The sequence below is a fragment of the Vidua chalybeata genome, chromosome 2 (genome assembly GCF_026979565.1).
Source record: "Vidua chalybeata isolate OUT-0048 chromosome 2, bVidCha1 merged haplotype, whole genome shotgun sequence".
In the NCBI taxonomy this organism is placed as follows: domain Eukaryota; kingdom Metazoa; phylum Chordata; class Aves; order Passeriformes; family Viduidae; genus Vidua; species Vidua chalybeata.
This window is the reverse complement of record NC_071531.1, coordinates 55,905,745-55,919,127: the sequence shown is the minus strand read 5'-3', so window position 1 is coordinate 55,919,127 and position 13,383 is coordinate 55,905,745. Positions and strand designations below refer to the sequence as shown.

General features: G+C 42.5%; 1 protein-coding gene across 1 annotated transcript; it reads right to left on the bottom strand.

Moving 5' to 3' along the window:
- Positions 1 to 5,355: 5,355 nt before the first annotated feature.
- Positions 5,356 to 10,650, bottom strand: PCDH20 (protocadherin 20). Its single transcript, XM_053936647.1, has 2 exons — positions 10,567 to 10,650; positions 5,356 to 9,464 (listed from the first exon to the last, which is right to left on the bottom strand). Exons 1-2 carry the CDS (start codon positions 10,615 to 10,617, stop codon positions 6,768 to 6,770), a joined length of 2,748 nt encoding a protein of 915 aa, XP_053792622.1. The 5' UTR covers positions 10,618 to 10,650; the 3' UTR covers positions 5,356 to 6,767.
- Positions 10,651 to 13,383: the final 2,733 nt, after the last annotated feature.

The window sequence follows — 13,383 nt, the reverse complement described above, 5'->3', positions numbered from 1 at the left end:
ATTTCTCTATACAATTGTGACCTGCTGACAATGTGAATCAATTTTTAATATATTTGTATTAGTAGATTGTGTCAGGAGGTCCTAAAGCTCTGCAACAAGCTCTCATCCTTAGAGGTTAAGAAAAAGGATGAGCAATTGCTGAAAGGGAATGCTTAACGCTGCTGATGATACACAGTAAATCCAGTACATCCAGAAAAAAAAATTTTATTGTTCCTGACCACTTATTTTTGTTTCTCATGTGCCATCTTAGAAAAGGACCCTTTCATTTTGACTGCATTTATTCATTCTTGCTGTCTTTGGTTCTTTTCTATTTCCATCTGTCCTGAACACATCCTGAGAAGCAGTTCTGCTTTGTACCCTGTCAGCCAGACCCTTCATAAATACATTCCTTAGAAAATAGAGCCTTAGACAGAGGATGACCAACCTTTATCCCATAAATGTCTTGAGGTTGTAATTTTCATACAATTACAGCACAAATAAAGGTAATAGTTTTGAAATAATTCTGAACATTGAGGATATTATTAAGTCTGCAAAATATCTAAGGTAACATTTTCAATTTTTTGTGTGTCTGTGTGCATATCCAAGTCTGATCATCAAGGAGGAAAAAGCACAGAACTGTGTTTTCCCTGGTTTTCACACCCCTCAACTGTCACTGATTGTTTAAAGAAAAGTTTTGAAAGTGATTCAAGGCCATTCAGGTTTTCACGGCCATATCTCCATTTCCATGGAATGCTCCTCTAGTAGACAAAGCATAATTGTGTCTCTTCAGCCATGGAGGATTTTAACATTTGAGTCTTTATATTAAAAACAGTATCTCAGTTTGCAAAAGAAGGCTAAAGAGAGTTCCTGTTAGCATCAGCTCCAAATACACAACTGAAAACATTTGAAAAATAACAAAATTTTCTTACTGAGTGCTCTGCCATCATATAAATCAAAGGTACACCTTTTACAGTGTCCGGTAGGAGTGACTTGCTTGGAATACTACATGGGATGAATTTAGGTTTCAGAGGTTATAAGTCAGTTATGATAGTGGTTACATTTTAGGCTTGCAGATCCACTTTTTGGCTCTGATACTAAATATCAGATATCTCTGATTTATGTTTTATGTTCCTGTTATAGTCTGTCAAGCTCTGTTCAGTGGAGCTGAAAGGGTGATACACTCACTGTGTCGCCACCATATGTGGGATATGCAAGCCTATCCATAGTTTTCTCATGTCATCTTAGCTACTTTGCTCTCCTGGCACCTAGCTACTACTCTAGAAAGGCACAAGACTCCCTGACAGCACTGTGCAGAATCTTGAGACGCTCAAGGGCAATCCAGATAGCACTTGATACTAATTTTCAGAGCAGCTAAACCTTGCCTGAATTCCCACTTTAGTACAAACTGAAGCACTCTCTAGTTCTATTGCCTGTGCTGATGAAACTCACAGATTATAATGGAAGCTCAGATTCTGAGCTCAGTGGACATGCCAACATAGATGTGTAAATATGGAGATGAATCACATCACACTCAATTCAACACACATTAGCATTTACTGAACACCTTCTAAAACAGCCAAAACATCTGCACTGAGCTGGAATATATGATAGCTCATTGAGAGAAAGCCTGCAGTCCTCCCGAGGAACATCTTGACACCAGGGGGATATCTTAAGGCATCTCAGATAGCATTAGATGCTGGCACACAGACAGAGAAATCAAGTTCTGTTATGCACAAAGAGATGAGTTCTCATCTCACTGGCTTGCTCTGAGGATGAATACTTCACCCAAACTTTGAAGATGGAAAACAGCACAAAATACTTAGTACACTACATTAAATCAGTGCTGCCAGGGCTGCTGGGAATAGATAAACTTCCAATTTGATGCTTAAAATGTGAGTCCTCTTGTGTGGGATGTGCCCATGGGGAGGACAGTGTGGGAATGCCATGGGAAACTACAGTCATTTAGCATAAGGCATTTCCCCAGAGTCCTCTGCCCCCCAGTGCAAATGAGCACATGCCCATCACCTTTCAGTTTATGGTTGTCATCTCCCCAAGTTCTGGAAAGTTCCCCGTTCTCGTTGTTTCTAATGGTTCCCTCTGTAAACCACTCCTTCCCTTTTCCTTCATTGGCCCAGTTTATGTTACCCCATCCCTTACACCCTCTTCCCATTGGATCATTTGTACTCTAGTTACTCCTTCCCTCCCCAGTTATATACTCTGGCCTCTCCTTCCCCAGGGCTCTCAGAGTCTGCCTCTCCTAAGTGTGGTTGTCTCCCTGCTCCTATTTCTGCCTCCCTACTCCTTCGATCAATCCTGAACAAACCCACTTGGATTCCAGCAGCTCAAAGAGTCCTTCTGTCTTCCTGGTGGGGATTTTGATTACGCTATCCAGGCACCCGTTGACCAGCTAACTGAGGTTTACCCTGCGGGACTTGGTCTGGGGTAGCCTATACTCTTGACTTGAACAGTTGAAATAATTCCTTAAAATGTATTTCAGTTAAGTGTTACCAGAAGGGTTAGCTAGCAACATGAAAGCCTGCAACTTCAACCCATAAGCCTGTATTTGTTTTTACAAACAGTGGAATAAATGACTGAATGCATTATAAATGATTCAATGTTTCTTCATTCAAAACAGTATTTTTTAAGCAGCTGTTCAAAGTACTCTCATCAGAAAAAACTTAAGAGTTGAAATTTGGACTTTAAAATTCACTCTGTAAGGAAACTAAAATGCAAATACAGCAGAAATCACTGAAACATTCAGATAGAACATATCAGAAAGATTATGCAAGTTACCAATCTGTGGCATAAGAATAAAAGTATTTTTTTCATCCATAATGCGAAAAACAGAGCTGTATAACTTTTTATTTGTTTGTGAGCTGAAATCCTGGAATCTCACCATCTCAGAATGGAGATGACATTTTTATCCCATCTTCTGTTTCAGTCTGGTATAGAGAGTGAAAAGGAAATTGCAATGCTGCCTGCACAAGTACTTTTGCATGTTTTAACTCAAAAAACTGTAAATTATGACATGTTGTAACTATCTTTCAAAGTTTCCTAAAAATATTTCCCACACTATTAAAATAAAGCATAAAATCAAAAGCATAAACATCAAATTCATGTGTTTGAGTACTTTAATGCAATCTTCCCAAAGCAGCAGTTAGGGGCAGAAAATTTGCCATGAAACCCCAGCCAGTAATCAAAGATTTGTCATTGCTGTCAGGGAGGCTAAGTTTTGCTCATACTGCACCTCTCCTTGGATGTCCTGCTAAGAGAGTGGCAGCTTTTTACATTCGTGTCAGTAGACTATGGCACAGTTACATGTTTGAACCCTGATACTGAAAATGGGAGTAAATGACCATAAGATTAAGTGTTTTCTGAGTTTTGACACAAGAAAAAGCAAATAGCTCTAATTCTCTTTCCACACTTTTAGATCTCATCCTTTATTGATATTCAGCCAGGTGTTCAGTTAGTTTTGCATCAAAATGGTAACTTCAAAGAGTTCTTTTAAAAAGAATAAAATGAAGGAGAAAGAGAAGACTGATTTTCTCTGTCCACTGCAACTGGGCTCACTGCCCATTTCTCGTCTTTCATTATTTAATTTGTTAATTCAAATGAAAAACTGTTTGCATAGCAAGTTCAGGAGACTTTGGCAATACAAAACTTAAGACAATCTCATTTTTTATAAAAATGTACAATGGGCACCCATTTAAGATTGATCAGTAGATGCTGTAAATGAATGAGACATTTATTTTTGTGCCAGCTAAACTACCAGTGTCAACAAGATTTGCATATATTTTGGCAAATGCACTGCACAAGGTGGTAATAAAATAGGTCTTTTATATCTGAATCTATTTTACCTCAGTTATACTCATTAAAAATGTGTTTTCATGTGAAAGGAATTTCAGTAAGGGATACTTTGGAAACAGAAACATCACAGAAATGTTTGCTATACAGCCAGTATCAAGAATTTTACAGCTGAGAAAGAGCATTTTTTTAGGAAGAAATTCCCAGGTTCTATGAATGTAAGACTCCTGTTTTGTTGTTTTTAAATCATTGTTAGGCTCAACATTGCAGGTTTAACTATTATGCTTGGTGTTAATAGCTGTATGTTTTTTAAGTAAGACAAAATATGGAGTAAAAAACCCAGCTCACTGCATATTTTGCCATTTTCAGTGACATTACCCAAAGAAAGGCTACTCACAGAAGGCAAAAACTGTGCCCTATGAGGTCTTAGCATAAATTCCTTTGCACAAGTAAGTGTTGGTATGGCTGAAGGTGTAATTTTAAACCTCTTTTCTTTAAATGTGTAGAAAATCATGAGTGAAATGCTTCACGAGCACTACTTTGGCTTTAAGAGGCTCGTAATATTTCATTTTATTGTGCATTAGGAACATGCTTCATCTTAACAAACAAACAGGAAAAAAAAAGCAACAAGAACAGCATGTTTAACCAAAGCTTAATCAAACAGGGTCAAGACTATGTCTTTGTCAAACCTGAATAAAACTATCCGCCCAGTGAACACACACTGAAGGACTGGGATTATTTTTTTATTGTATTTCTTAAGTCTTGGGTTTGCTCCTGTTTAAACTGTCTTGAGAATATATTGGACTGCTAATTAAAATAAGAGAAGAGCAATGAAAAGAATCCTGTCTTTCAGTTACCTTGCCTCCTTACTGAAGAGAAAAATGCAGAGGATCTAGCTTCATCACCACAGCAATACACAGTATCTGTAATACTGAAGCTGTGTCCAAAGATATAATGTAATTTTTCTTCAGAGATAAGAAACAAAGTCTTTTTGTGCCAAATGCATTTCAGGGATACATACCATTTTTATATTTTGACAAGATGAAAATAAAGGAAAAGAGGTGATTGACCACAAAGCTCTGACAAGCTGAATGAAATTTCATGAAACACAGCTATCAAATCATGCCCAAACAGAAAATATTCTAACCTGAAAAAAAAAAAAAAGTATTTTTCCTATAGCCAGGATCTCAAAATTATGGATATCATGCTAATACTGTTACTTTGACTAAGTATAACTAGAAGCCCAAACATTTCAGTAGGTTCAAGGTAAAACAATGTGCCAGTCACGGAGAGAAAAATAAAAAACTGCCTCAAATTGCATTCCCTACTTTCAAAACAGGTACGAGCTGCCTCACCACTTAAATCAGCCGACACACAGTTGTCTTTACTGTTAATTTCAAGAAGCACAGCATAAACTGTCATTAATGATTTTGAAATATACTAATTTGTGAAAGTATTATGACATGTCAGACAAGATAGCCAGCACCTAAGAACTTGTGAAAAATGCATTTCTTATAACTGAAAAAATATTTAGCTTTATAATTAAAATTCTAGGAGAGAGAGAATAAGTTATTATGAAAATATATAGCTTTAATTTGCAGACATATAAACACTTTTGGTACATTACAGACATATGATGCAAGAAATCAAAATAATAATTTTTAAGCATAACACTAATTTATCTTGTTCACACAGAGAAATTTGATGCAATCATCATACAAAAGATAGTTCTCAGCTCTTAAAATGAAGTGAAAGTAATACATCACTGATAAAATTGCTGCTTTGTTGCAGAGGATACAGCAAAGAATAAATTATCAAGAAAATATGCCACCAGTCTTACAAGTTAGATTTTGGATCTAATCCAAAATCAAAGCCAATGAAAAGGAGCCAGGAATGGTCACCAAAAGTCAGAAACAAGATCTTTCACATGAAATACCAATCCAGAAAGGAGCAAGAGTCAGAATAAAAAAAAGTCCTACAATTCCTTAGAATGTGAAGTGATTTTTGTTTTCATCTGGCAGATCAGGTTCAGAAGTAACACATAACAAAAATCTACTGCACAACCCAGCTGATGGAGTACTACTGACAGATTGCTCAAAGTACAAAAAAATACCACCACTTTTGTGACAACTAAGGATTTAGCCATTCCCTTGCTTCCTTGCATCTGGCATGTTTATGAGAATGAGGATGGGGTTCTGTCATTATTTGCTTTAGGAAATATTAAATATATTTTTTCCATAAAAATGACCAGCAGATTGCTGGAGCAAATGATAATGAGAGTGGAATCTGAAAAAAAAATGAATGATATGTCACAGCAGTTCAGATTCTCATTACAATATCTTGCATTCTTGCTCAATAGGAATTGCACTTCTTGTTAATGCCTCTTCTACCCTACTGTATAAGCTTTACTTGTGAGGTAATAAACATTCTGGTTTTCATTACTAGTGCATTTTAACATATTTATTCTTTTTATTATACATACATCAGGACAGACATTTCTTTTTTCTTTTTTTTTTTTTTTTTTTTTTTAGTGGTTAAATGTCTGTATGCCAATAGGTATTTTATATTAAAATCAATATATTTAAAATATATTCTGTTTATCTCATGGACAGTACCTCGAACAGTTCCCTGCTCAGGAGCATCTGATGCCCTCTCGTGGTTAAAAAGACTTTTAAAACTTGAGTTTAAAAGAATCATCTTACCTTCACCCTTTTTATGTTCACTGATCTTACTGATTTATGAAAGCTGGAAATGATGTCCATGTTTTTATAGTCAGGGTGCTAGCTGTTAGCTACTAACGTTTCATAAAAAAGCTGTACATGGAAATTGAATTTAAAAAACTGTAAACAGCTATTTACAATTATAATATCATTAAGTTATAAATTAGCAGTCCTTCATTGCAATCTTTGTCAATACAACCTACAGCTAAGTGTTTTAGTGTCCTCCAGGGTTTTTCAAATGTTGCACTTATACACAAAGAAACATCAAATGTTAGAAATCTCCATTGGTTTCTTCTCCAACATGTGCAGGTTAATTCTTCCATTTAATGGGATTTGTACTTCCAAGTTTTCATCTGCTCTGTGATGCTTTTTCCCGTTTCTTAGACAAATGTAAATTCCCATCCCTGTTACTAAAGCAATTGAACCCAAGCTTATTATTGAAAGAGCTACCAAGGTAGGCATGCAGGATGCTGACTCCATTTTTTTATGTGTGGGCTCTATGGATATTTGTGGCTGCTTTTCTTCTACACTGATATCAGGCTCCTTCCTTAACAAACTTTCGATGTAGCTTTCATTGCTGACAGTATCATTGACAAAAAGGTTCACCATGACAGTGGAATGGAGAGGTTCCGGGTAGCCGTGATCACTAACTTTTACAAGCAGTCGATAGAGGCCATAGTCATTTTGCATCAGTGACTCTTCCAAGGTGATATTACCAGTTTTGGGGTCAATCCTAAATGACTCGGGCCGAGGGCCTCTTCTTCCTATGATACTGTAAGCTATGACTGCATTCATGCCAGTGTCCTTATCGACAGCATAGACCTCAGTGATGGGAGAGCCAGGAAGGGTAGAAGGAAGGACTAACAAGTAGGACATGTTAGACTGAGGAAACAAGACCAAAGGAGGGTTGTCATTTATGTCCAGAAGAAGGATAGTTATTTTTGCTGTAGAAGACAGGGCAGGATCACCACCATCAACTGCTTCAATCCACAGAACGTAGGAGCTTTGCTGCTCCCTGTCCAGGGAGACTTTAGCTCTCAAAACTCCTTTTCCAGTATCTATAACAAAAATATCACTTCCGTTCAGAACTGAAAGGGCAACCCATCCATTTTGCCCTGCATCAGCATCTGTCACACTTATAACTCCAATTTCACCAAAACCTGGAAAGTTTTCTGGCACAAAAAAGCTGAAGTCCTTATTAATAAATCTTGGACTGTTATCATTTTTATCCAATACAGTGATGGTGACAGTTGCTATTGATTCTCTTGGAGGGAATCCAGAATCTACTGCTTTGACAGTGTATCTGTATTTCTCTTTTTCTTCTCTGTCCAGTTGGGTGCAAACTGTAAGAACTCCTGTGGTTTTATCTAAAGCAAAATAGGAAGGGGCATCAGGACCTAAGAAATAGGACACCTGCCCTCTTTCTCCACTGTCAGCATCAGTAGCATGCAGTTTGGTCAAAAAAGCATTGGGAACATTGTTCTCCTCAATAGACAATTCTATCAGTTGTTCAGAGAATACTGGTGAATTGTCGTTGTCATCCAGCACCTGTACTTTGACAACTTTCCTAACATGAAATCCTTCCGAGTTCCATGCAACTACAGAGATTTCATACAGCTGCTGTGTCTCAAAGTCCAAAGGCTTCATGGTCTCCAACAGGTATTCATTGTTGTATGGCTTGTACGGTGAAAGTCTGAAAGGCCCATCACCATCCAAATAGCAACTGACTTTGTATTTTTCATCAGGGTCTTTGATGGTAAAAAATGCTATAGGTGTGTTGATAGGCTCAAGTTCCTTTAAGTAGACCACCCCTTCCACTTCATTAGCTATGAAACGAGGAACAACTTCAGGTGGCCTCATCATGACTTTGATGATGGTCACCAGCACTGTAATCACAGCAGGAATACAGCCAGGACCGTTGCCCAGTATGATCAGCTTGTGTAGCCTTGGAGTGTCCCCATCAACTTTAGTCGAGAGTATGATGGCTCCTGTGCTTTCATTCAGATGGAACAAGTCTCTGGATGGCTGGGGGACCTTCTGGCTGTAGGAGTAAGCAATCTGGGCATTGGATCCAAGGTCCATGTCCACTGCGTGGACAGTAGCCACATATGTCCCTAGGCTGGAATTCCCATAAAGAGTGACATTGAGCTGCGAGTCATTGAACTGGGGGCAGTTGTCATTGATGTCACTGATGGCAATAGTGAGGGTGGCACTGCCCACGAGCGGAGGAGTTCCCCCATCCTCAGCAACGATGACTGTCACATACTCGTCCTGTGTCTCCCTGTCCAGTGCCCCCATAATAATCAGGTAGGGAGTCCTCTCCCCGTTCTCATTCTCCTCCACATCCAGGGTGAAGACACCATAGTTGTCTCGCAGGCGGTAGGTCTGGACACCATTGGTGCCCATGTCAGGGTCAAAGGCGGGGTGCTCGATAGCCAGACGGGTGTTCACAGGTGCATTCTCAGGCACCGAGAGACAGATGTGGGGCACAGGGAAGCGGGGTGCATTGTCATTGACATCACGGATAGCAATTTTTACCTTCACCAGGCGAAAGTACTCCTGTGGCAGTACCAGCACATCCAGCAGCAGTAGGCATGAGTCTGGTGAGGGGGAGGAAGAGGAGATGGCAGTCGATCCCCCGAAGATGGTGGCCCCGCTGCTTTCCACACATAGAGCTTCCCGGTCTATCTCCACCGCTGAGGTATGCAGCTCTCCAGAGCAGTTGTCCAGCTGCACATATTGCTCCCCCAAGCCATGGGAGGCCAGGGTGAAGGAGAGTGGGGGATGCAGAGATGCAGCATGCTGGCCACCAGCCATTGGGAGCCGCAGGTCACGGGCCAGGCTGCCGATGAGCACCCCAGCAGGCAGCCCCTCGTTGAGGCTGTAGAAGAGCTCAGTGGCACGGCTGTAACTGGCAAAGCAGTTGAAAGGCCCAACGAAGAGCAGGAAGAGGAGCAAGTGCTGAGAAGAGAGAAGCACAAGGGTGTGAGGAAGGGCTGGAGCTTCCCCCCGCCCACTGCCTCTCCCACTGCCATTTCGAACAGCAAGTGCTGCATCTGCAACATGAAGCCATCCTCCCTCTCCCCACCATCCTCCCAGTACAGCAGCTACTTCCAGGGCATCACCATCTGTACCCTCCAGGCAACACCAGCTGCATCCCCCACAGCAAATACGCAGTGCCAGGATGGCCCGGGGGCACCCTGCCTCCCCCCACCCCCCAGCAGCACTTGCGCCCCGACGTGCCATTTTCCCTCTTGCCCTCGCCCCATGCTCGCCCCTGTCTCACCAGCGGCACCTTTCCTCCCAACCACAAGCGCATCCCAAACCGGGACATCCTCTTGCGCATCCCCAAACATTTGCTCGCCCCCTTCCTCTTCTACAGCAGAAATCAGGAACGCGTCCCTCGCTGCCCCTACCCCCTGCCCCGTCCCGAAAGCTGTTTTTCCCGCATGTTCACGGGTCCCGCCTTGCAACGGGGAGGCGGCCCGCTCCACGCAGTCCGCGGGGGTCCCGGCGGAGATGCCGCGCTCCAGGGGCGTCCCTGCCTCCTGTGGCCGCGGAGCAGGTGGCTCCAGCCCCTCCGTGACGGGTCCTCGGCCACCCCTGCGCCACCCCGCAGGGTCCCTCTGCTGCCGGCGGACAACACGAGCTGCGCAGAGGAGCCGCGCAGCGGAGGGGCTGCGCGGAGCAAGTTGCCCGTGCTGGCGAGCGTGTTGCCCGCTACACACAGATGGAAAGGAGCTCCCCGAAAGTAACTTCAGGCATCGTCTGCACGGAGGAAATTTTTCGTCCTTCCCCTCTTTCTAATCACCCATTCGCTTTTCCGCGGCTCTCTGCCACAACCCGCGCCGGCAGCAGCAACAAATATAAACTTTTCGCGGCTGCCCTGATCTTTGGAAAGAAAAAGACCCAACAAACATATCCACGCATACACGGTGTGGCTTGTTTGTTTGTTTTTTGGTGCTTTTTTTGCCAAATTGTTGCCAATTTCGCTGCTGCGTGCGAGGTCGGGCTCGGGCGGCCGGACGCGGCGCGTCCCCTCCTCCCGCCGCCCAGCCCTCACCTGCAGGCTGCCGCGGGCGCTGGAGCAGCCGCGACCGCCCGGGGGTCCCATGCCCGGCCACCGCTGCCGCCGCCGGTTGCGCCCCGGCGGCCCGCCCGCTCCGCCGCCCGCCCGGCGCTTCTGCTCGCAGCGGCTGCCCATTCCCCCGCCGCTACCGCCGCCGCCGCCGCGCTGGGCTGGGCTGGGCTGGGATGTGCGCGTCGCCCAGGACACTCCCCCTCCGCCGCGGGAAGGGCCCCAGCGGGGGAACAGTCGCGGGCTCGGCTGGGAGGGGGGCGGGCGGCCGAGACGCGGGGGCGCGTCCGCGGAGGCTGCGGCAGCGCCGCGGGCAGGGGGCAGGGAGCAAAGTGGGCAGCGAGGGAAGCGGCCGCTGTGCCGAGCCCAGCGGCGTGGCCATGGCGGAGAGCAGGGATATTGGGAGTGTGTGTGCTCGCCCGGGCAGCGCTGGGACCAGGGAAAGAAGGTAGAAAGTCTGTAAACTAAGGCGGGAAAAATATATTAAAGAATAAAATAAAATAAACTCGGCTTGTTCTTCGTCTGTGGAAAGCGGACAGACAGCGACTTTTTACATGGGCCGATAGTCATCGGACAGGGGGACCAGTTTTAAACTAAAAGAGGACAGATTTAAATGAGATGTTAAGGAAGAAATTCTTTACTCCGAGGGTGGTGAGGGACTAGAACAAGTTGCCCAGGGAACCTGCGGGTGCCCTATCCCTGGACGTGTTCAAGCCAGATTGGATGGAGCCTTGATCAACCTGATCTAGCTGGTGGCATCCCTGCTCTTGACCATGGGGTGTTGGAACTAAGATGATCTTTAAGTTTGCTTCCAACACAAATCATTCTGAGATTCTATGTTGCGGCGTGAGTCTCAGCAGGCAAATCGAGAATTAACAGCTGCATTGGCATTGCGGAGCCCTGGTGAATTGGGCAGCTTGTTCCTGCACAAAATGAAAGTCGTGTTTTTGAAGAGATTGTAAGCATTTGATTGATGGAAAGAGTGTCCTGCTGAATTAGAGCAGCAACTACGATTTGCTGCTGGCTAAGGACTCAAAGGTCCTCTGTGGCAGAAAATTATGTGTTTTCATTTTATAGTCTCCAGTCAGTATTGGCTAGACTATAAGCCTACCATAGAACTAGATGTGAAATTATCAGAACTCAGGAAACTTTAGATAGTGCAAGACCAATTACACATTCATTTAACATGTTGGACTACCAAAAAGATTGCTAACCTCCCCAGCATTTCTTACACTGTCTGTCTGCAACACCTCGAATAGAATTTTACATGTCCATCTTTAGCCTGAAAGTGCTCAGTGGTCTGAATCCAGGCTGCTGCTGAAAGCTTGAGTACTGGGACTCTCAAGCACAGTGGAGCTGCCCTTCACAGAGGTAAAATTTGTGTGGGAGTTGAAACTCACTAAATCACAGGGCCTGAATACCACCTTAAGTGCCTCCATGCTCCATGGCAAGCACAGTGTGCAGGAATTTTTTCTCAGCTAGGCACTAAAAATATAGAGCACAGGAAAACATTTTTCTTCAGTTAAAATAAAAGTTACTCTTCTCTTTTCCTTTTCCAATTCCATAAGACAAACTCCATGTCCAATCCAAAGCAAAGAAGCAAAACCCCCTGTAATTAGAATCCCAGTCCAAAACCAACTTAATGCCTGAGTCTTGTAAAACTGCATCTTTCAAAAGCAAATAATAAGTGAAACATACAAAACATATTGTCTAGCAGCTCTTGGGATGTTCTTGGGTGTTGTGACGATGACAGCTGTGGCACAAACTTAATAGCATAGCATAAAATTGAATAGAATAGAACAGAATAGAAACAAAAACTTCCAAGACTGACTTTGTCTGGGACTAAACAAATCATACTAATTCCTTTGTCCTGTATTCTCCATCCCTAAAATATAAATAGTGCAATACTGTTTGTCTGAATTACAGCTTTACCCCATTCTTGCTAAAGTAAATGGCAGTGGAATCAGGCTCTGCTTTATTCATTGAAACTCTTGGAAATATATTGTGATTTTAATAACCATTTTATCCCAAAAATGACATTAGCACAATAATCATATGTGTGCTAAACAGTGAAGCATTATAATACTAAAAAAAGGCTTGGCTTTATTTATTATTCATTAATCTCTAGAGTTTTGAAACCACTCAGTATGTACCGCCCTTATAAATTGTTTATATCTTTGCCATTCATTTCTAGCACAAATAGAACGGACAATGCAGTGTATACAGTTCAGAGTGAACATGTATAATTTAAGAAAGAAATCAAACTACCCAAGTCCTTTACTAAATGCTCATCCATATGCACTGTTCTGAACATTGCTTGGTGTTAAAGGTGCCCATAAACTCAGTCTTGTTTAAGGTTGTTTGACTGGACATGCATGGCAGATGCTTTTAGTTGACTCATATCTGCTCTAATTTTATTTATTTCAACAGAAATATTGACTCATTTGGATTTCAGTCTGATTTTGACACCGATTTTTGTGGAGTTAGAATTCATAGACATTATAATTTTAATTTTAGTGAATCGGTAGTCTTCTCATGAATGAGTCTGAAGTCCCTACAAAATTCTATTGTTAAGTTTTGGTTTTTGTTTCTCTGATGTCGCAGTTTCCTCTTATGTTATTTCTTCCTCTTATGCTTTTGGAATTACTGACCCATTCCTACACCATTTTTCATAATATTACAGCCACTGCAGTTCCCTTGGGCCACTGAGAGGGTAAATGATGGCTTTACTGTTATAATATTCAGGTTTTCATTATATTTGATGACATTTGTTTTATTAAAGCACAGGTGTAACAGCAGAAT